The sequence below is a fragment of the Filicampus tigris genome, chromosome 12, assembly GCF_054856515.1.
Source record: "Filicampus tigris isolate MCC_2025a chromosome 12, RoL_Ftig_1.0, whole genome shotgun sequence".
Classification (NCBI taxonomy): Eukaryota; Metazoa; Chordata; class Actinopteri; order Syngnathiformes; family Syngnathidae; genus Filicampus; species Filicampus tigris.
The window spans coordinates 7,315,580-7,338,430 of NC_141228.1; the positions used below are offsets into that span (position 1 = coordinate 7,315,580).

The 22,851-nt window shown below is 41.6% G+C and overlaps 1 protein-coding gene across 2 annotated transcripts in view; it reads right to left on the minus strand.

The window, feature by feature from the left end:
* Window positions 1-22,851, minus strand: part of dennd1b (DENN/MADD domain containing 1B) — a 120,992-nt gene that overhangs the window by 28,377 nt on the left and 69,764 nt on the right. For both annotated transcript variants that reach the window (XM_086047133.1, XM_086047132.1), the window contains 4 exons: window positions 16,199-16,299; window positions 13,765-13,810; window positions 10,462-10,563; window positions 1,286-1,411 (listed from right to left, as the gene is read on the minus strand). In XM_086047133.1, the coding sequence (XP_085903259.1) occupies window positions 1,286-1,411; window positions 10,462-10,563; window positions 13,765-13,810; window positions 16,199-16,299 (375 nt within the window). The remainder of the gene's footprint in view (window positions 1-1,285; window positions 1,412-10,461; window positions 10,564-13,764; window positions 13,811-16,198; window positions 16,300-22,851) is intronic.

Genomic DNA, 22,851 nt, shown 5'->3' on the forward strand with positions numbered 1-22,851 from the left:
AGAGTGGATGATTACTTTACCTCCTCATAGCACTGAGTTTTCCCTCGCCCTTGCTCTTTCTTGTGTATGGGTATTGAATCCTGATTGTGCATCCGTGTTTTTTTTTTTTTTTTGGGCCTATGTGAGAGTGTGATAAACATGACAAGTAATATAGAAACAAATAGTGATATACACTTGATCCCATAAATATCTTTTTCTCATCCTATTCAGTTCACCATTTTTGTATTCATGTGTTTGTCTTTAGCACACTTGCACACTTACTAAGAATCTACCATAATTTCCGGACTACAAAACACCACGACAGTTAAATGTAGCCATAAAAAATAATTTCAACATAAATTAGCTGCTTCGTATTAATAGCCACGGGTCTCCACGATATAACATAAGAAATTGCAAAGAAAGAGGTCGCAAAGATAATTTTTTATTTATTTTTTCACCTTAACACCAGTCGACATTCTCTTTTCCCAAAACTATGCCGACCGCAGTTAGTTACACAGTAACATCCCACAAGCTTTATCAGTCTCATGTTGTCACACATGTCAAATACGCCGACGAGCTTAGACCAGGGTGGCACTGCAGAGCCGGCTGTATTCATGGCATTTGTTCCCTATGCTCCAAAAAACGAACTCAGGATGATTATTTGCGCTCTCAATTGCTCCTTACACAGCCGCGCACTGCTCTCCAGGAAAACTTCTGCATTCTCTCAGACAGCCCGCTCCTAACCTCCCGTATGCACTCCGACCGCAAATGGCTGAAGAATATTCAATATGTGGGTGGACCTGGGCTCTTTCATGGGTCCACTGTCGCAAATGAGTTAATTTCATTGGTTAGACGTGACGAGACTATGGGTTAATCTACTGATGGCTTGCAGCTTGTCAATAAAAAATTATAAATAAACCGCGTAGCATTAAACGATGCTGGGATCATGGCGTCAGAAAAAAGTAGCGGCTTATAGTCCGGAAATTATGGTAGCTTGTGTCATATCATTGTGCTATGGTGTCGCATTACATTTGAAATTGGCAGGCCAATGTGCAGCAGGGGTGACGTGCATAAATGTTGTCTTATTTCATCTTGTGAGAACAATTCCCTGAGATTTGCGAATAATTAAGTGGCGTGATCTGCAGATCCTCTCAACATTGAAACTAACGAAGCTATATGCATGTTTAGGATGTACAGTATTTTAGTTGAACTGGGCCTTTTAACAAGGGTAGCTCAGTCAACAAGTCAAGATGTTTTGACATCACCCAGGACAGCTAGTTGTGTATCAATGGTGATAGACTCTTACAGGTTTATATCGGAGAGCATCCCGGTAGGAGCCAAACAGAGCGGCCTGCGTTCTCAGGAAGGCCCTCGCCACGCCACTTCCTGTTGCTGTTGACTGCTTCTTGAGCTTGCTCTTCAAAGAAGATACCTGGTGGAAAACATGATGAGAGAAATGCAGTGAGAGAGGTACGGGTATGGAGGGGTGCAAGTTAAATTATCACCTCTGAAATTGGTGGGGTGAAGCAGCTAGCCCATTCTGAGTGTGAAATATCACATTTGCAGGTCATCACAAAAAAACAAAAATAGACATGAGAAAAGGAAAGGAACGCTCCAGCCTTTCCACCGTGCGTATGCGTTGTGCTGCTGGGAGCACCTGCTGCTTTGCTAATTGAGCAGAGGATGGGAGTGGCGAGAGGGGAAATGGAAACTCGCAATCTTGCTTTTCCTCACATAGCCACTCTCCTCCCCATCACCTTTTTGCTTTTGACTTCTCCTTCCATTTCTTACTCCCCGACTTCTTCTTCCCACATCCACAGTGTTCCCTTCCCCCCGAAAGAGCCTCTTGACATAAAATGTCTTTAATTATTTTCCCCTCTCCTCGCCGCGTCTCCAAGTCTCCACGCGAAAGGAGAGGAGCAGCAGGCCCGAGCTTGTTTTAGGATGACAAAAGATTCACCCAGGCCATGGTCCCCGGGGAGTCTGGGAAAGAAGTTGTCAAGAGTCTCTCCTCACCTGCTCAGCAGCAGTCTGACTGAGCGAGGAGAAGGAGGAGGAGGCAAAGAGGGACTGCTGCTCTCTGTGTGGGCTGTGCCAGCTTTGCTGATTGTGCATCTTTTCACTGGACTGTACATTTGACCAGGTTCGAATTGCGTTGACAGTAATACAAGAAGGAATCATGATGTCAGGGTTTACGCATTAAACATTTGAAATTATTCTCAGATTACATTTCCTTGACGTGGAATATTCTGCGGAAAAGATGACAAATATGGATCTCGTCATAGTGCAATACATAACGCTATACTGCTATGTGTTTAAATACTAATTTTGTATTAAAGATACACAAGCAGGTTTTGCTGTGCTGATGATAGAGCTTTTAAAACCCAAATATTTCAAGTAGCCTACAATATGCCCATTTGCTACTAATTAAAATTATATACCTTTTAAAGAAAAACATACTAAAGTTTAATGAAATCAAGTTTGGTTTATATGTGCTGTGTGTGTTTATGTGTACACTCTATTAATAGTTGATTAAAAGAAAACGACTACATGTGTAAATTAAATATTTAAATTCTGTGTGGAGAGGTCATTGTCAGATTTAAGGACTTGCGCTACTTGGGGGCATTTCAATAGGTTATTTCTCCAAATGTGTACAGAAAAAACTGACTGCACATTACTAAAAGAAAATATCACACAGTAACAACTCATATTAGATTTTATTAGCCGATTTAGTGAGCACATTAACCAACTGCTTCAGCGTTGCAATAACAAGCAATGTTGTTCACATGTGTTTGGCTGGAATGTATCGTCAGATATAAGATTGGCGAGTGGTTGTAATGTCAAAATTTGCCGATTGATCAATGACATCATTGATCGGCTCCACAATATAAGACATTACACCGAACGCAATTTAATTCACTCCAGGGACGCTCTTGTGGTTTTGCGAGCATATATAGCCAGATTTTTTCCCCCCAATATTTTTAAGTAATTGAGTTGTTTTTTTTAAACAAACAACACATATATGCGACTCAGAGTGTTCATATACAGTAATTGATATGTGATATCCAACGCCTATCTAAGCAGAATAAGTCCCTCATCCCCCGCAAAGACTTGCAATATAATGCAAGTGATGCTGACTTACAATGAACGTGTGCGCGTGCGCGTGCGCCAAGCGACACCATGTTGCTTGGCATTACAGGACAATTGTGATTAGAGACGACCAAATAATCATGCTGTGAAGCGGCAGCGATCCTGAGACATCGCTGCCTGGGTATCCGCAATTAGCCGATCGGGAAAACTTCAGGGAGGAGAAGCAAAGTGTTCAGAGAGCTCAGGCGGAGGACAGGCGGAAAGGAACAGAGAGTGCGAGCAGAAGAAAGACGGCAACAGAGAGATGGAGAGAGTGTCAGTCTTAAACTGGGACAGAGACAAAATGAGCAGCGTCTATTCATTTCTCCTGGGCTTTCTCACTCTCCACAGCGTCCCCGTGCTGCCATTGCAAATGCTCCCAGGCATCAAACAGAAAGTTTATCACGGTTAAATTAACAAGTGTCATCTCCATATTCACTCATTGTGCTAAATGCTTTTATGTTTGTGTAAAGCTCTTTCTAGAATTAATATTTCATGTTTATGTGCATTTTCAGATATTTTTTCCCCATCCTTGCAATTCATTAAAATGTCTTTTTATTTCTCCCGTATTTGGTGGTGGGGGTGTGCGAATCAAAGTGAACACAATGTCAGTCTAAGTGGGGGAGGCATACCCCAAAGACTGTCAGACAAGACGGGCTAGCTGAGTTTACTCTGCACACAGAGTTAGTTGTGTGCAGCAGCTTTGAACGGCTGAGAGCGTTGCGCCGGCAAACACTTTTTAATGAGGTGGGGACACAATCAGTTGTGTTCTCTTTCTCAGCGTTGGGGTGAAAAAGTTGCGCTCAAAAGTTTAAGGGTGATTAAATTCCTCCTGCGTCACATGTGGGCGATCAATCAACAGTTACAGATATATTGGTAGCGCGTGAAACACACCTGAATATTGGTTTTGTCAAGAGAGACGAGAGCAAAGCCCCGCTATCGGTATCTGCCTTTTGCATATCGCATGAAAATAAGTGTGTTTGGTAATTGGAGTTTGACTGTGCAGCCCACGCCGCAATCATCAGGTACGTCTCTACGGTAATGGTTCTGTCAAACTAATTAACTTCTCCGGTTTGAGTGAAACTAACGAGACGCGTACAGGCATCAGAGGAAGGCCAGGCTCTACAGGTGATAACCCTATTTGGCAGTGACATTTTTTAGTGTAAAGTCACAGTGGCGGTGATGAGATCAAAGCCAGCGAGTCCCCCATTGGGTCCAATTAGAACTATTGCATTGTGCGGGGACGGGGGTGGCGGCAGGGGAGGGGGGAGTGGGCGGCTGGGGGAGCGAAGGAAAACTGTTGAGTTATGATGTTCATAATCTATGCAGAGAGGCCTTTCCAGCCCAGGTCTTCTCCCCATAGCTGTGATCTTTTCAATTTACATCAAGGGAGGACGGTCGCGGATGAAAGAGGGGCATCCGAGGCGCGCAGCCCACAGAGGGCAGACACGGGGCCTCATTAAGGCCCGGCCCAGCCAGCCCCAAACAGGGTTTGAAGTGCGTCACATAAAGAGCATGGGGTCAAAGGTCAGACAACGAACAGATCTCCATTTAACTCTCCAGCTGGAGACGGTAATTAGCAGGTGCAATGATGATCTCTGCCTGACTACAAGTGATGATACCGCGCTATCAAGACATCTGTGCGCGTGTGCGCGCGTATGCTGCGATGCATTAATATGTACACAAAACGGGGAGGAATAAAGTACGCCTATTCCAGTGAGATGCAGACATTCAGACAAATCTTTCCAACAAATCCTTAGAAAAGCCGTGCTGAAATATTGATCTTTACTTGTTGAAATAAACGCACCAGTGCGCTGGGAATGTTACGCATTCTGATGCCCATTCCATGCATGATAAAAATGTATTTTCACATACTCTATTGCGCTGTGCATACGCAGGTAATATGTATGCGCATTTAAAACAAATCAGGCATCTGAATGCTCTTACAATAATATTTTTTTAAAAACACAGTCACCATTTCCACTCTTACTGCATTCTGTATTGAAATACAGAATACTTTCCCATTTAACAAACTGTCCATTCATTTACGGTACAGTGCTTGCTTAACACGTCATCGCCCAATATTATGTATGTATATTCTTTATTTGCAGACATAGGTCCATACATTCAATCAACACAAGGAAAACAAACAGGGGAAAAGAGATAGACAAAAAAAGATAAACGAAAAAGGATACAAAAGTCATTATGAACTGACTTAAATTAACAGGTTTGGTAATCAGCAAAAACATATCATATGTCTCTCATGAATAACACACCAGTAAGTTGTATCTCTTCAACCAAAATGACATGTTAAATGCTAAATTACAACTATTATTGTCTATGAATTTTCAAATGTACTGTTTTCCAAAAATTATAAAAGCACATTATTAGTTTGAGCTTAAGTTGTCACACCAGAGCTTTTTACTTGCATTCCTGAGCTGAAAATGTAGTTTGAATGATTAAATGTTATGCTTCATTCATTTCAGACGTTTGAGAGATGCCAAGAGAGCCAGCTCAAATTCGGTTGTGAACGGGTAAATTCAGTTTCAATTCCTTATTACTGTTCAAACTGGTAAAACGTCGTCTGAATTAAAGTTCTTCATGATGCTGGGTTGTGTCCGAGCAACGGGGACAAGGTTGTCTCGTACAATTGATACTGTAGGAGACCCCGTTAGTATTATAGTTGATATGGAAAATTACAGTGCAGTCAATTAAATAAGTTGCGCACAAAACCACACTAAAATTCAACTCAAGCATGAGCCTTCAGCCCTGACACTTGTCTGTTGGACAAAAAAAGAATAGTTAGCACCCCCCCCCCCCCAAAAAAAAAAATCCCCACAAAAAACCCTCTGAATGTTTTGTTTAAGATTCTGTCCATGAAAAGAAAGCCATGGGGACGCAATTAAAGAACTACAAAGAAAAAAAAAAAGCTATGAAAATCTCCCACTTTCTTTTGATGTGCTGCAGTTTGAACTGTATGCGCACACACAAATATGAACAAAGACACACTGAACAGGCATGTCCTTTCACATGAGCGCAAATAAAATATGCTCTTTTCAACTCTCGTATTCATGCATTTATTGTATTTAAAGTCAGAGAAACTGAAGGATTTAACGCTTCAAAATAATGAGGAAAATAGTCTTCTGCTTTTAATCGGGCCTTTGGTAGTATTTGATCAAGGGATGAGTTAAACTACAGACACGATTAGTTGCAATTAAGGTGCAGTGAGACATGTAATTCTTAGTCTCACAGCGTGTTGTACAGGCGACATGATGCACGAGTCAGGTGAAATAAATCAGGGAGGAAAAGACTGTTTTAATAGGCATTGTCATGAGATTTTCCCTAGTGTGGGGCTATTTTGTCAAGCTGACCTCTTAAAGCAGCTGAGCAGCTGAGTTTTGCATACATAATTAACTACAGTTAAATGTCATCTCTAGCATCGCCGAACCTACGCAGTGGGTGATGGCGTGCTCTTTTTTTTATTTTTTTTATTTTTTTTTTACTTCTGATCCACAGAACCGCAATTTGAAAATGAAGGCTACGTGAATAAACGAGTGTGTCACGGTGTGAGTGCGCGTGCATATATGCTTCATGCCCATTTCAAATCTCAAACAGCACATTTAGAATCTAAAAATGAAAAGCGTTTAAAATACAAAAAAAAAAACGTAACATGTATGGGAATGTGAGCAAGCTTGACTTTACCGTTCGTCTATTTGGACACTGCCGGACATATGTTTGCCCGCCGCCGACTGAATGATGATGGAGATGTTGATTTCGGGGAGTGAATACCAAATTAAAGGCGCAATGTTTGATTAAGTGTGCCAGGTGATCTCAGGAGAGGTGTGCAGACACAACCTCAGCCCCCTCATTCATTTGTAAACCTCCAAAGAGAGGCTTGAAATACAGCAAGTGGGAGTGTACGCTGTATATTTACCCCTTGATTGGAATACAAATGATCAAATGCACGACGGCTCTGAGTGTGTGACTACACGGTGTCAGCAAAGTAGCGGGAGGCAGAGAGGAGGAGAATAGAAGGAATTAGGCTGTGATGTGAGAGAGCATCTGAAAAATAAGGATGTAAAGCTGCATTGTAGCACCTCACCTTGAATACGTGGCACAGAAAGAATAATACATGAAAAATTGGTTGCAGATCAGTTGCGGGGATCAAATGAAAATCTGATTCAGTCACACGCTGTTTGTTTTCAGAATTAACACACTCCTAATTTGCTATTCTTGGATACTTTTAATGACTAGCGAGGTAAACAGCCCAACCAACCAAAAGCCAATTATAAAGTTATCAGCACAATGTCTATGCAGAGGAGAAGCGGTGTGTCTCAAAAGAAATAGAAACCAAAATACCTTGATCTTCCAGCAGAATTTTACTATTTTTCTCTTCAGGATGCTTGTCAACACATTGATTTGAGTGACACAAACACTGTCTCTGTGCAATTAATGTTGTTTATCTATGCATACAAACTACTCAAACTTCAATTCTTTCCAAACTCTAACAATGTGATTTTTCCAGATATAATCAAAACAAAAGAAAGCAAAGTAAATAAGCAAAAGTAAAGCCATAAAAAGCAACAAAAACTGCCTGCTGTAGTTAAAAATGGAAACGGAGATCCTTTTGTGTCCTATTACCGTGCTTCTCTATTGTTCAGATCTTTCTGCCCCCCCCCCCCCCCCAAACGGAACTGCTACTGGCATGGTAGCATTTGTGAAAGTCAATAAATCTAAAATATTACGTGTGAAATTGTGGGGAAAGACCATTAAAGTGGGCGGGCGGTTTTGGAGCCAGTGTAGGGGTTCCGTCTGAGTAAGGACGGCTAATTCGGGACAACTGTGAACTCTGAACCTGCTAAAAGCAGGACCACTGGTCAGTCGGCCCGCGTAATAGGGTCCACATGTGCTCACAGTCTGCATCGCCTTCATTAGCAGGATCTCAGAAGGTTTGCTTAAATCAACATCAGAGCGCTTCGTTTTTGCTCTTAGTTACACTTGAAATAGACATAAAATTCAGCCTGTGGCCTGAAGCTTTGAATCTATGTCACTTTATTCATACATTCACACAAAGTGACACTGGGCTTTTTAAGTGCGAATAATACGGCAGGCTTTGGAGTGAAATGAAGGGCGGCTTCAGTGGCTCGCAAACAATGCGAGGCTGCTAAGCTCAGGCAAAGAATCACTCAGCATTAATCAAGACTGCAGGCCTCTGTTTGACTACACAATGCCTCAAACATCCCCCTGTGTGTAAACACAAACATCAAATGCCACGTGGCATGTCCTCATCGCTAACAAGCTGACTAACAAGAGACCTGGAATTCCACTTAATTAGTACCTGCTCGCTCGCTTATTAATCCAGAAGCCCGGGTGAAAAGATGAGAGCAGGCAGCAAAAAGCAAAGAAGAGGACTGAAAACAACAACAGTCATTTGCAGTGTTAAATACATTCATGCCGGTCGGTCTACTTTCCTTTTCAGGTGGTGTAATGTGACATGACGTGTGGGCTATGTTCTGTCATTAGTCAGGAAAAACGGCGAGCACCTGATCAAAGCAAAAAAAGGCTCAGTCTGCCACTTAATTTATCACAAGGCAAAGACAAAGGCTTCCCTCTTGGCTTCTGTCGCTTAACAAAAATCCGAACTTGGTTCATGTGACAAACTCACTTTGTGAATAATTTTGCCTCGACTACCTGGGTGCGAGTAGAAAGGATTTAGTTTAATTTTTCCCTCTTCATTTTGGACAATTCTATGCTTCAAATTGCACCAATGACTGGTACCAGTGCCGTACCGTGAATTTTAGCGGGAAAAAATGACTCAATACCAGAATTTCCAGAAAGTCCCGGTTCTTGGACGGGGGAAAAAATGGAGCAAAAGCAGAAAACAGATATGTATCCAGGACGTCTGCAGTTTGAACGCTCATCCCTAGACATCTGACCTATACTTCGTTAAAAGATGAGCCGCTACAAGCGGGACCACATTTGCTTCCATAAACACAGCCACGTGACATTGTTTTTTTTTGGGGGGTGTGTGTGTCACTCGACATTGTGCTTTGTACGCATACATTCCGTTCACATTAGAAGATGCTTTTTGTAATGTGAACAAGTATATAAAAATATCGACTTTTAACAAAACAAAAATCAAAATTGGGCCCTGCAGTGTGAACGTCGGCTAATTCCTATATAAGGCTGTAAAATTCAGATTTGCAATGAAGATTTTGTGGAAAAATATGCCTCAAAAGTCAAACACAAACCATCATTATGGATGTCATCATTAGGAAACGCAGCATTCCTCACAAGACCCCCCCCCCCTTTTTTTTTTTTGCGTCTTAATACTAGTTTAAATTGTTTTGCTTGTAACGTTTGGTGGGTTTAAGGTTTCACGATGGTGACTGCCTTACTTGCATAAGCAGGAAGTAGGGGTAAGGAGTGGCAAAAACCGAGGGAGTTCTGAGGCAGCTGCATGGTTTGTTATCTGCTGGATAGTCGATTGAACTATACACATCGTCGTTCTGGCCAGAGGTCGGCATGCAGAGGAATCGGTCTGCTGTATATAGTGATAGCACTGTGGGTAATAGCGTGTGGGTGCAGCCTCGGCGGGGGGGCTCCCACGCCTGGCAGAGGCGCTTTAATACACACCGTCTGAAAACAGATAAACAAACAATCCCGCTTCGACATAGACAAGGGAAGACAAGCTGTGTATTGCTTGAGTGTGTGTGTGTGTGTGTGTGTGTGTGTGCGTGTGTGTCTGCGTGTGCGAGTGCAAATGCCTGAGTGACCCTGAAGCCGGTGACCGTTACAGGAAGCATCTCCACAGTATCATCGCTCCATTAATTAAAGAGACGACGCGCTGGCAGGTGGCTTCACGGCCCACACTGGTAATTGGCCCCCTTCTTCCCACTCTCTCCCCCTTGAAAATCAGCCATCGCCTCTTCCCACTGCCTCATTCCCACCTCCTACCCCTCGCTCTCAGAAACGTGCCAGTGGGCAGGCAGCAAGGCAAGACTTGGTAAAATAATGATAAGAATGGATGGAGATGAAGGGAAGGGAGTTGCAAGTTTTCCCACAAGCCTCTGATGGTCAGGGAACGATGTTTGCCTTCAAGCGCTTCAGCGCAACGGGAGTTTACTTAAGACAGCCACAATCTGAGGGGCCAGTGCTGCACACATTAATGATGTGGGGAGGGGGACAGAACAATACAATGACAAGTTTTGGCTCTATGAATAACTCAGTGTAAGGGAGGGGCGAAGGCTAAGATTTAGTTCAAGAGAGGGGGGAAAAATAAAATGTTCTTGTACTAAGACAACAAAGAAAGAAATAAAGCAGATTGAGCAACGGTGTGTGCGAGTGTCTCACCACATCACTGGGAAGGTTATGCAAGTCATCAAAGGGACTCTCCAGAGTGTTAGTGTCCACGTTCAGGATGACCACATCCTCCAGGGACCGACTGCGCACTCTCTACAAGAGGACAACATCACAGAATTATTAGGCAATTTTCCGCTTTCATTTCACACAGTTTGGGGCACAATTCCCCAATAATACACAGAAACAGTATGATGTAGAGGCGACCAAGTCATTCTAGTTAAGCATTTGTAGAATGGGAAGCGTTTTGATATGGGCTACTTGCGGTTTTGTATGATTGTCGCAATGTCTGTCCTTGTGGTTCAACAATGGCCCTATGAAGACCGTTTTCAATTATGGCCTCGCTACCACAGCAAATAAGGCCACCCTCTATAAAACGATACTTTTTGGAGCAACAAACCAAAAATAGAGAGTTTTAGTCTCTTCGCGTATTTGAAAAGTTGTGCATTCAGATGACAACAATTTGGAACTAATCGGATGGAACTGCAAAAACGCCTGAAGACGCTGCAATGAGCAGAGCATGCCCGCGCCACTTGGGTAAAAAATGCTTGTCCTCTCTCTCAAAAGCATATTTTTCTCACACTATGGTCATTATATCTGTGTCGAGGATGTGAGTTATGGGAATAATGCATCTCCACTGGCCATTTTCAATGTACACTTTTCTGAAGTAAAAAGGGGAAAAAAAGTGTTCAGCATTTCAGAGCTTCAATAAATGTTTTACAAGCACCGGCAGGCTGGTGCCCCAAACAACTGCATATTATTTACTCTACTTGCTTCAAGCCTTCTCCCCTACCTGTTTAAGAGTCAGTCGCAGCTTGCACCGAACTACTAGGGTCACCGGGGTCAAGAAACAAAACAAATCCCTCAGAAAGTCCTGTTTTCTGTGTGTGCATGTGTGTATACTAATGAAAGTGACCCAGAAATGGGATTGACATTATACTGTATTCTAAAACACAATAACAGGAGAGCTATGACAGTTTCAATGTGACATTAGGCTGAATACGATGCGTACTACATGGTTGGTGGTCGTCCAAAAATTGTTGGACTTGCCCCAATGCTGTTACCACTACGTCACTATTACTTTCTTTAAGACACGAATAATAAAACTGACGTTTTCAACCTTCACTTGCACTCCTGTCCTGTAAATGAGCAGCCAAAACAACATATTTTTTTATTCTAAAATTGGTCCAGTGTAAAAAGAGCAGAATTTATTTCCAGATCACCACTCAGGTGTCACTGATAAAGGTGCTGACCCTTCAACTGCTCAGGGCCATGTTGCACAAACCACCAAGGGACTTTCCCTTTTGCGATAAATTCAATTGAACATGGGGCTGTGCAATTCATCGAAATTCAATTACTATTACGATTATTACACTCTACGATTACAAAATTGGCATAATCGTAAAAAACTATTATTATTATGCATTTATGTCCAACTCGCTGTTTGTTTACACAAAGAAATCATACTTGAATTTATACATTTGCACCTCTTATTTTATAACTAATTTTATACATTTTGTTTGATCCAAAAGGAACTTACACAATTATAGCGTTTCAAAGAAATGTATTTGCCTTTTACGTTTAAACATTTTCTTGTGTTGAACCAAAAAATGAATGATCGTTTGAATAATCGTGATTTCAATTATTACCAAAATTATCGTGATTCATATTTTTTTTTCATAATCGAGCAGCCCTAATTGAACAGATACAGATAAAATAAATATGAACGTAGAAAAAGTATTTAGGGCTTGCATAATTCAAATCAACAGGTGTACATACTGTAAGCTACAAAAATCACATTCCTGTAACCCTTTCAATTGACATTTTAATAACGATTGCCCTTTATTAACTGGTCTGGTCTAAACTTCAAAAGTCTGCATCCTTTACAACTGAAATGTTTTGTTTTTTTGTATGGTAGGTGTTAAAAAATATATACTTTTTTGAAGGTGTGTTATGTACAGTAAATGTCAGCTGGTTGTTGTGATGATGAAAGGCTGAGAGTGTTAAAGCATCCTGTTGGTGAGCAGTGAAACTCTCCGAAAATGCCACAGACTTTACTAATGCTTTGACACTCATTCTATATTACTTTTTAAAACACATACATGAATAATGGAATGATTTTAAATGCAGTCTTAAGCAAGCTGTGTTTTGGCTGAATTTATAAACAATCATAATATGATAAATTAAATAAAGCTAAGACTATACACTATAGCTCTGCATGAATTGCCCGCTTGTATTTGTTTCTTTTTGATTTTTCATTTTTCAATGCACAAATGTTCATGGAACGCTGTTTATTAGGGTAACAGGTGATGAAGGTCGAAGGAAATATAAGAGCTACAGTAAAGTATTGTCCTTACGTTCCCTTACAATTGACAATGAATATGTGCAATCAGAACATCTTCATTGTATCACACACACACACACACACACCCACCCACCAACGCACACACACACAAACACACACCCGTCGCATGAAGAATGGCACTGAAAGAGGATATTTGAACGCTACATTCTCCTCAGCGCTAGAATCTCATGCATCAACAACACAGTGATTCTACACTGCATGCATCCTGATGGCAACAAACTCAACAATTAGTTCATTTTGTTGTGATGCAGCATACAGGCAGGTGTGTGCGCGTGTGTGTTGGGGGAAGGGGGGGGGGGAAGCAGAGTGTGTGAATTTTCTAGTTTGTCACTTTTGTGACAGCCTGTGCAGTGGAGGCTCACTTGCTGATCTGGACTAATTATGGAGTGGCAAGAAAGGGGGTCTGTCATGGATGCAGAGTGTGATAAATACTGCCACTGCCGCAACTGTCAGACAACTATCACACACGCATGCACACACACGCATACACACAAGCTTGCCACATGCGTTCACAGACAATGGCAGTGGTGATGGCTTGCCCCACCAAATAACACAAAGGTTTATAACAATGGAGTTTGTTTGCGTTTCCTGCCTTTTTTCCTTCTCTTGCGTACTTAAGATTAAGAAAGAGTATAAGCTAGAGAGACAAAGAGGAAAACCATTGTGTGCGGTATTCTTGAAATCAATGTGTTTTTGTTTTGTGTTTTTAACCAAAAATTGCAAAGCATAATAGAGGAAAGGTAGTTACATCCTTACTTCATTAGCAGTAAATTAGTGCAGTAAATACAACATGGAACTTATTGCATATCTTTGCTTGCTTTGCAAACTTTATCCAGCTGTACACTGCGCACAATGGTACATATACATAATGATGCATACATATTTGCATGCACTTTATGTGCATATGCATAGTAAAGAATTAACAAACATACCTCCAGCAGACTAAGATGAACTCCCACAAAGTATGGCATGGGGGCGCTGCAGATGGAGAGAGGAAAACAATTCATCAGCACTCAAAATCACAGGGTAAAGTTGGTAGAACATATTTCACACATCCATCTGAAACTGTTTTAAAACACTGAATTTATTATATGTACTGTATATAGGGGGGCTGATTTTTAAGGCTTTTAACACATCTTAACCAGCGGCGTCAATAATTATGGAGGGCACTGTATTTAGGGGGCCGCTGGAGAAAATTGAAGACTGTCTTTCAGAAAGAAACCTTGATCTGTGATGTGATGTCACAAAGTTTTTCCACGTTGCTTTGACCAAAATGGTTAAAAAACAAAATAGTCACCCCTTTATTGTCTGAGTGTGTCAGGGCCGCATCAAGTGTTTCACAAAAAGGGGCTCAAGCTTTAAAAAAAAAAAACAAAAAAAAAACAAGTAACAAGTAACATAGTAAGATGTGCCCATTTTAAGAGCGGCTTAAAAACTGAAAAAAAAAAAAAATGTTCTTCAGAACACGAAAGATTGTTGACCCAGTCCTCTCGTCCTCTCTCTCATCTCCCTGGTACTTTGCATGCTCCTCAACATGTCTAGTTGAGTAATAACATCTTGAGCACCGCAATTTCTCTTGCATTCAAGACATGGCGTACTGGCCCCGTGCTCAACAAAACATTAAATCCTCTGTTTTTCCTTGAAATCAAATGTTCTCATCACCACCTTTCTTTTCACGACAGGTTTTGAAAAAGACATGACTGGGACTGGGTGACAGAATATCACAATAAATTTCCTTCCACTTGGTGTCACTTCAGAATCATGTTTCGCCGATAGCTGTATGAGCTATCGTAGCCCATAAGTTATTTTTAAAAAAAAGCATACACACATACACACACAAAACACCCAAGGCAACAACATGACAAAAAACGTGGGGCCGCATTAACGTCGATGTCAAGTAGGGGACCACAAAATATCATTCTCTGGGCCACAAATGACCCCCAGGCCCTGACTTTGAGACCCCTGCTTTATTGCATACTATGTACAACTCGCAAAAGCATTTGTCACTACATTTATGTCTGAGACTGACTTGTGAGAATAGAGACCTCAGAAAATTTAAAATGTAAAATGGATAATTCATGAAATGTTACTAATGCAATGTTGTTTTAATCCAAACAACAACAACATTCTTTTCATCGTAAAAAGTTGATAAAATATACGGTAGATTTAACAAGTTGCAAGTTATCAACTAGTAAACTTCAAGACACAGGTGTGAAAGGATGAAAAATACAAGTGGTTACAATTTAGCACAATGAAACAATAATGATATATGTGTCACATTATATAGCAATTATGTCCGCAATGATTTAAACAGCCCAAAAACATATATTTAAAAAAAGGTCTGTTGATGTATTTAAAGGAATGGCCTATGAAAATACAAACAAATATTTTTTGTCTCTTACATTATTGGATTATTTTTATTACTATGGATTATTACCATGCAGTAGTATTTGGCCATTGAGTTTTAATTTATACATCACTATGATGAAAAAAAAAATATGTGTTTTTTTAGTTTTATTTTGACAACATAATTACAGTGCCTCCATTTTCAGTGGCTTACTTGTGAAAAGATCATTGTTAATATGCCCACAACTGTATTTTCTAACACTGATGGCGGTCTGGTGTCCACGAACTTCATTTGTCACTGTCCAAATACTTCTGGCATAACTACTGTTTATGTGACGGTTTGATATGATTTGAGAAGAACACGTTGAACCATTGAGTCATGTTCACGATCCAATCAAGCAGTCAAACAGAAACACATTTTAAGACTCATACAGACATTCTTTTATTAAATAGTGTTGTGTCATATCATCTCTGCCCAAGAGGATTCAGGGGCTGCAGGCTCATAATCAGCCTAATACAACCCAGCAACCCGCAGCAGGCTCGTAGCTCTGCAGTGTAATAGACTAAGATATGACACTATCGTCCATCAACAAATATGCACGTGCACGCAGCAGTCTATCCAGGAACACAGTACTGTACATGCTCATCTAATAAAATTTTATTTTCATAATCGGAGCTCGGAGGACACCCCTGTGATTGAATTAACTGCTGCTGAGTCTTCCCAGAGTGTTGAAAATCACATTTTACAGTCAGTGATGAAGAGTTTCTCAAGGCAGGTGCGGTCCTCACAGTGCACGCTATGACCAATCACAGCTGATTCTATAAAAAGGCGTACTTTTTAAAGAAGATGAAGTCCACACGGCGTAAATGCAGAGGACGAGACCTTGCATCGTCTCAGCCCGTTCAGATGGCTGGCGGATGATGAAGATGATATCACAGCCGAGAGTAATGAAGCGTGGTGACCCTCACTATGTTATGTTCAGTGTGTGTGTGCGTGTGTGTGGAGGTGACAGGCCTTACCAGCAGTAGTCCAGAAGATGCGGGGGCAGCACAGGGATGAAGATATGCTGCCAGTACATTGGAAAGAGCAAAGCGGCTGCACCGTGGACACATGCGGTTAACTAGAGAGAAAAGGAAAAACTCACATTAATTGAAGAGCTAAATAAGGAGTTGAATTTTATAATATTGTCAAATCCCTGCTTTATGATGCACCAAGGAATGAAAAACAAAACAACAGGTCTGCCATTGCAAAGACAATGCCACATGCGATGTCAGAGAGTCAATCACTTAACAATACATTCATTACTAACAATTCGGTGCTAGAGTGCTGTATAGAAATTCACATTCTGATGCAGTTCAGTCGTATGTCACGGCTAACTTATACCACGTACTGTTAATTTAATACCTCTGCGACATCTCCTTAGATTGTGCAGGTGTACCTCAGGTTGCTACAGGTGAGTGTATGTAAGACTTTGGTGTTGAACGTGTAACCTCCAGCTATTATTGGAGGAAAGAAGAGAAGATCAACCGGCTGACAGCAGCCTGTCTCCAACCTTTGTAGCAGAGCCACAGTGACAAATGATGGGAAAAAGATGTAAAGAAAGGTATGGCAAAGGCGGGTGAAAAAAGGCAATTGCTTTTGCTTTACACTAACAATATGAGCTTGTTTCATCCGTACATATTCCACTGTTGTTGCAATGCACATTTGCCACTTTTAACTAAAAAATATTAGTTAAACGTGTTGCGAGAATAACCTGATATCACGAGAAAAAAAGTTGCATTTAAGTCATAGTCTCAATTGTGAATTTCAACATTTCCACACAAATGTAAATGCAACAGTCCAAGACTGTCAGACTTTTTCTTTTAAATTCTACCTTTTATCCGATATTATTATTAATTTTTTTTTCAAATGAGTGATTAAATGAGTCATTTAAAGAATTATTTTTTTCATTTTCAGTGAGGCCCTAGTACAGTTTCTTTGTCAGGCATTTGAGAAGGCATTGGAAAGCACGCGCTTCATAATTAACTGCTTTTCAACTAAATGCCAAAACAACTATTGCAGCCGAACATACATCTGCCATTAATCATAAAAATCAAAATAAGAAACAAAGCACCTAGGCCTGGGACAATAAAAAGAATCCTTTTTTTTATATTTTAGCAGATAATGAGGCGCAATCAAATGAAGATGACATTGCTTTTCAAACGCTCTCAAGCGCACCACACGGTCAACCCAACACCGCACCAAAAATTTAAATCATTGTCTCCCATTGTCTTAGAGCCAGAACCCCCCCCCCCCCCCCCCCCCCCGACCACCCACCCCCCTTGCCTCCTCTTGACACGGCGTCTCTTAAAAACCAAGCTAAAAGTAATGACCTGCAACACACACACGCAGGCACGGCAGGGGAACGAGGCGTTAGCTCATCCCCCAGATTAAAATAACATGATTAAATATGGAAAGAGAACAGAGGTCTGAGGGGCTCCTGCGGGACTTCATTAGGGCAAATTGCCAAAGAATGAAACATGAGTTAGCCAAGAGAGACTGCGGGCTAGGCCAATACCACCGAGACCCCGGAGCAGCAGCCGCTGTTATACTGCTACAGCTTCACAGTCAATGTGTGTGTGAAGCGGACACACACAGTCACACACGCGCGCACACACACACACGCACACCCAACTATCAGGAGACCCTCTGCTCACTGACACACAAAGTGTCACAATTGACCGGCCAAGAGCCAAAACCACCACTGCCAGAAAAACAGCACCCCTCCTCCACCCCCCCCCCCCCTCCCCATGCTCCCCGCCCCCCCCTTTCAGTGGAACCTCACATCAAGCTGGACATCTGAGGGGCTCTGCGTGCGTGCCTACGTGTGTTTTTGTGTAAATGTGCCGCCCTTCTTGCATGTTTGTGTTAACTGCATTCATTTTTCCGATCGACTGGGGGAAAAAAAAACACTTTATTTGTTGTCTCGGTGCAATCTCTCACCCAGCCAGTCCCACAATAGTTAAGACTTAATCAACATTTAATTGGTGTCTTGCTCTGTGTATCTGAATATGCATATTTCCTCTACCCGCCGTCTTCTGACACAACACAACAATGCCACGCTCCTGTCAAAATGAATTCCCTCGCAAACAGTTTGGCTTCTTTTGTTAATTCTCAGAGTAAATCAATCCTATGAATATTAATGTGGGAAAGTGAAACACTTGGTGGTGGAGTTGCTATCGAAATCATCAGATTATTATTTTTCTTCCGACCCGAGTGATGATAAAGGGCCATTAATTTGTGATAAAGAGAGGTCAGCAGTCTGACTGCGGGCTTCCACACGCACACACTCACACACACACACACACACACACACACACACACACACCAATGGAGATCCAACAGGCGAGTATATTCCTCCTCTGGGAGTGCGAGACAAGCCCCAGCCATTCACTGGTTCCAGGAGGTAATGACACAGAACACCTCGCTAACCAACTCCAATTATCTCCACTAGGCCTCAAGGTGAGCTCCCCAACTGGCGTGATTTATTTGCTGGTTGAAAGGGAAAAGAGGAGTCTCTCACTCTTCTTTTCCTAACACCCACTGGCAGTTTTGGGGGACTTGCTTGAGAACGGAGGAGGTTACTGCCGACGAGATACTTAAAATTGATTTCATTTGCTATCTCCAAATAGATGGAGATGGAACAGTGTCTGCGTTAAGTTAGCTCAACACCAATGTCAGGAAAATAATGTGCATGTTTCCCAATGAATAAAAAGATGTACTTGTTTGGGTTTAACTGCTTGCGGCACACAACAGCCGATAAACTTGAAAAATTAAAAATAACATTTTCCTTCACTCAAGGAGTCTTTTTTTTTTTGTTTTTTTTGTTATCGGGGGGTCAGAGGATCGGGACGGGGGTTCACGTGACAGTAGGCCATAAGAGGCTAAGGCTGATAAAATATTTGCCAGGCTGATAAATAATAGATGAGTGGAGCCAAATGGCTTACACGCTCCACAAAAGACCTGGGTGCTTAATATTCCATTCAATGGAGAATCACAGATACAGTCCCCAAGAACAAATACAGGATTAGGTGCTGGGTCCATTCCTCGGGGACCGGGGCTCAGCTCGGTAATGAGGGGCTGCCTGCCTCTCACACTGTGTGCGCACGGGTGTGTGTGTGTTGCCCCATCCGCTGTGAGAAGCTAAGCGATTATACAGCGACAGCCTGCTTCAAAAAGCAGTCAAGGTCTTTGGTTGTGCCCTGAGAGCTTTTTAGTGCACTTGTAGCCGAAACATAAAGACTGGTACTTGCAGGCTCGTTCACAATTGGACTAAGGACGGAAAAAGACGGGAGACAGACGAGCAGTCAAAGTAAAGGAAAGTGCAGCAAAAAAAAAAATGGGGAAAAATAAAAACTTTATAACCGTACTACAGCTGGGCAAAATGCCACAATCAAAAGGCACGACTCAGCTCGATTTCTTTATAAAAAGTCTTGACTAAAGGCTACAACCATAGTGAAACTACAAGTGGAAGTAAAGACAGTATGAAAGCAAGCACATATATTTTTCATTAAATGGCTAAGTAAAATGGGATGAATTTGAAAAAAAAAAACACAGACAAACTATGAGATTTAAAACCAGTTTCACCAACCACAAAAGGAGGAAATTAAGACGCCCAACACACATCTCAGACCTTACTGACTCTTCCCTTTACATCTGCTGTTGAGTAAGCCTGTAACATTGAATGAATGAAACCAGCAGCAGCGTTTTCTTCCACATGGTAGACTCGGTTTAATGTTGAGAGGTAAATGGAAAAAGTAGGGCTCGGCGAATAAATGCATGACAAAAAAAAGTGTTTAATTAACCATAAACTCAAAGAGAGATGAACTGACCGAAACATCACTTGTGTTATTGGTAAACTAAGCAGGCAGTAGAGAATGTCAAAGGAAGGCTCAGCGACAGTTAGGGATTGCGGTGATGTTAACTTAAAGACCTAGAGTGAAGTAATTTGAGAAAATGCCAAATGAAATGCAAGTAAAGTAATTAAACATTTCTATTTCATATATTTGACAAAGTAACCGTTTTTCCAAAGTGAGAGGTTGGCAGTGACGAAACTGGAAAGGCGACGTCATTAAATGAACAACAATGGCAGCGCTCAATGGGGAAAGTGTACAAATCCACTCAGAAACGGACTCAGAAAGCGATATTTTGAATTTATCCAGGTGTTTGAAGAGCTGGAGGGAGCAGAGGTTGTTGGCATAATGCACTTTGAAACGTACATGCACGAGCCAGATGCTCAGTATGATGAAAATGTGGTGCCCGAACAACCGGGCATGGAGTGGAGACGAGACCCACTGACATTGGAAGAACACTAAGCTAAATAAGCTACGATTATTAGCCTAGCATTATTGTTGAAATATTGACATTCGATGCTGTGCCATGCTGTAAATTATGCACAATGAGATTGCCTATTTGTTCCATATATTCTGCTAGCACTGAGAGCCACATACGTCATAGTGGGTTGGTGTCCCATGTTGTCAAATTATGGTTATTACTTGTCACATTGTGATAGCACAACTATCACACACAACTAAAGTATATTTAACAAATCATAAAATGCAAGTGAATTTATAGTAAGATTGACTTGACTGACAATTTTCCAGGAGGCATGTTCATTTATCAAGTCATGCCAGCTCTTTTTCCCCTTTGTGTCACTGGTTGAAATACCGCTCTCTACCTGTATATTTTTATGTTAACATTTCTTGCAGCCAGTCGGGAGTTGTAAACAAGACATTTGTTTCAAGTGTTTTTTGCAGATTTGAACAGGTATGCAGTTGAACAGTTTCGATGTTGCTTGTGACGAATCTGCAGACAGGAAAAACAAAATTACTGGACTGGCATTGCCCGAACGGCCACAGCTGGAATCGGGAGCCAGTTAATGTGGAAGCCTGTTGAACTGTAACACAGACTGGTCCATTTACGTGCCCTATTTTTATCTTTTGGCCACTCAAACAACTGTTTGAACTGGTGAACAATGCGTCGCCACACAGTGCCGAGGCATTTCGTTGAAAAAAAAAAACGATAAGAATGTCAAATCTAACAATGCAGTACTGGCGACTGCCAACTCGATCTCTTCTAGTGACGTCACTCGCCGAAGATTGAGGAATATTTGCACTATCGGTGGGTTGTGTCATAAAAACTAATTTAAGTATGCTTAAAATAGTTGTAGCCGTTAGTATTACTCAAAAGATGGTTGGCCAAGTTTACTTCACACTTAAGGCCGTGACAGACCAAAAAGACGCAGGGCAACAGTGGCAGACGCTTACCCCCTGTGGCGTCCGGCCGGCTGTCGGCACGTCACGCTGGAGGAATACACCGCAACGACAGACATTAAAGTATCTTCTGCGCATCATAAGATGTAATACCCTTCCATACCATCGGCGGTGGTAGTCACCATTTCTCATGGTTAGAAAAATCCAATCGGAAAGCTGTTAGCCGAGGGCGGATTATAAAAACGTAAACAATGTATTCAGCTATATTTTTCGCTTACGATGAACTCCCACGTGAAGTAACCCATCACGTTCTTGACACGGTATTGTGAAATACTTACATTGTCAACCCCCGTTCTTGTACTTGTAAGAAGATTAAGGCAGCAGAGGTGTGCTCACTGTTTTTCCGCATTTGTCACTTCCCGTTGGTGCTCCGCGCGCTGATTTTCTAGCTAACAGCCAATCAGAGTGACCAAATGTCACGACTGGCGACGCCGATTCAACATACGTAAACGCCCCCAAGACGCTTACAGACAGGTTACGACACTACGACGGTGGCCACTACACCGAACAGAAGGCGCATTCAGACACCACGACGCTTCACGAACTCCGACGTCGGTTTGGTCTATCAGGGCCTTTCGTCTTTAAGGTTCTTGTGAATGAGAGAAGGATTCAGATGAAAGGCAATTCTCAAAGCCATTGCAAGTGACGGTAGGTACATTCTGCGAATATATTTTAATAATAATCTATTTTAATCTATTCTGCATAAATAATATTCATATCGGAGTATTGCTGAAGTCGGCTATTAAATTATCCATATACATCGGGTTTGAAAGGTGTGGGGGGAGGGGTTCCTCTCTGAAATTGACATGGGCCTTCTGGATATTAGACACATCACCTCAAGGATCTTGGAGCAAACATGACTATTTGTTGAAATGGTGACATTAAAGTTCACATAATTTGGCAATACTGTATTATGAATGATTGGTTGCTTGATTGATTTATTGAACATAAAAACAATACAAAATAAAAACAACAATTATTGAAATATTGTGACTGCAAACTGTGTCCAAAATTAAAACTGCTTCGGCCTGTTTGCGGTAGACAGGCAGGTTGAATTAACTGACAAAGAAGAAACCTTCTGGTCAGGATAATTCAAGAGTGAATAGACAAATACCTCCTCTTGTTAAAAGGAACACACGTTCATCACGCCCTCATTTTTAGAAACATTCGTTTTTGTTATTTTTCCATTATCCAGCTGTCTTTTTGTCCATGCCAGCCTCCTTTGACTGTTAGTTTTATTGATATATCAGCCTTTCTTTCTCTTCTGCTCAGCACCAACTTTCTAATTAGCAAGTTTGCCTTCACTTCTGTAGACATACACGCATGTCAGGCCCAGTGCGACAAAGTGTGCCTCACAACAA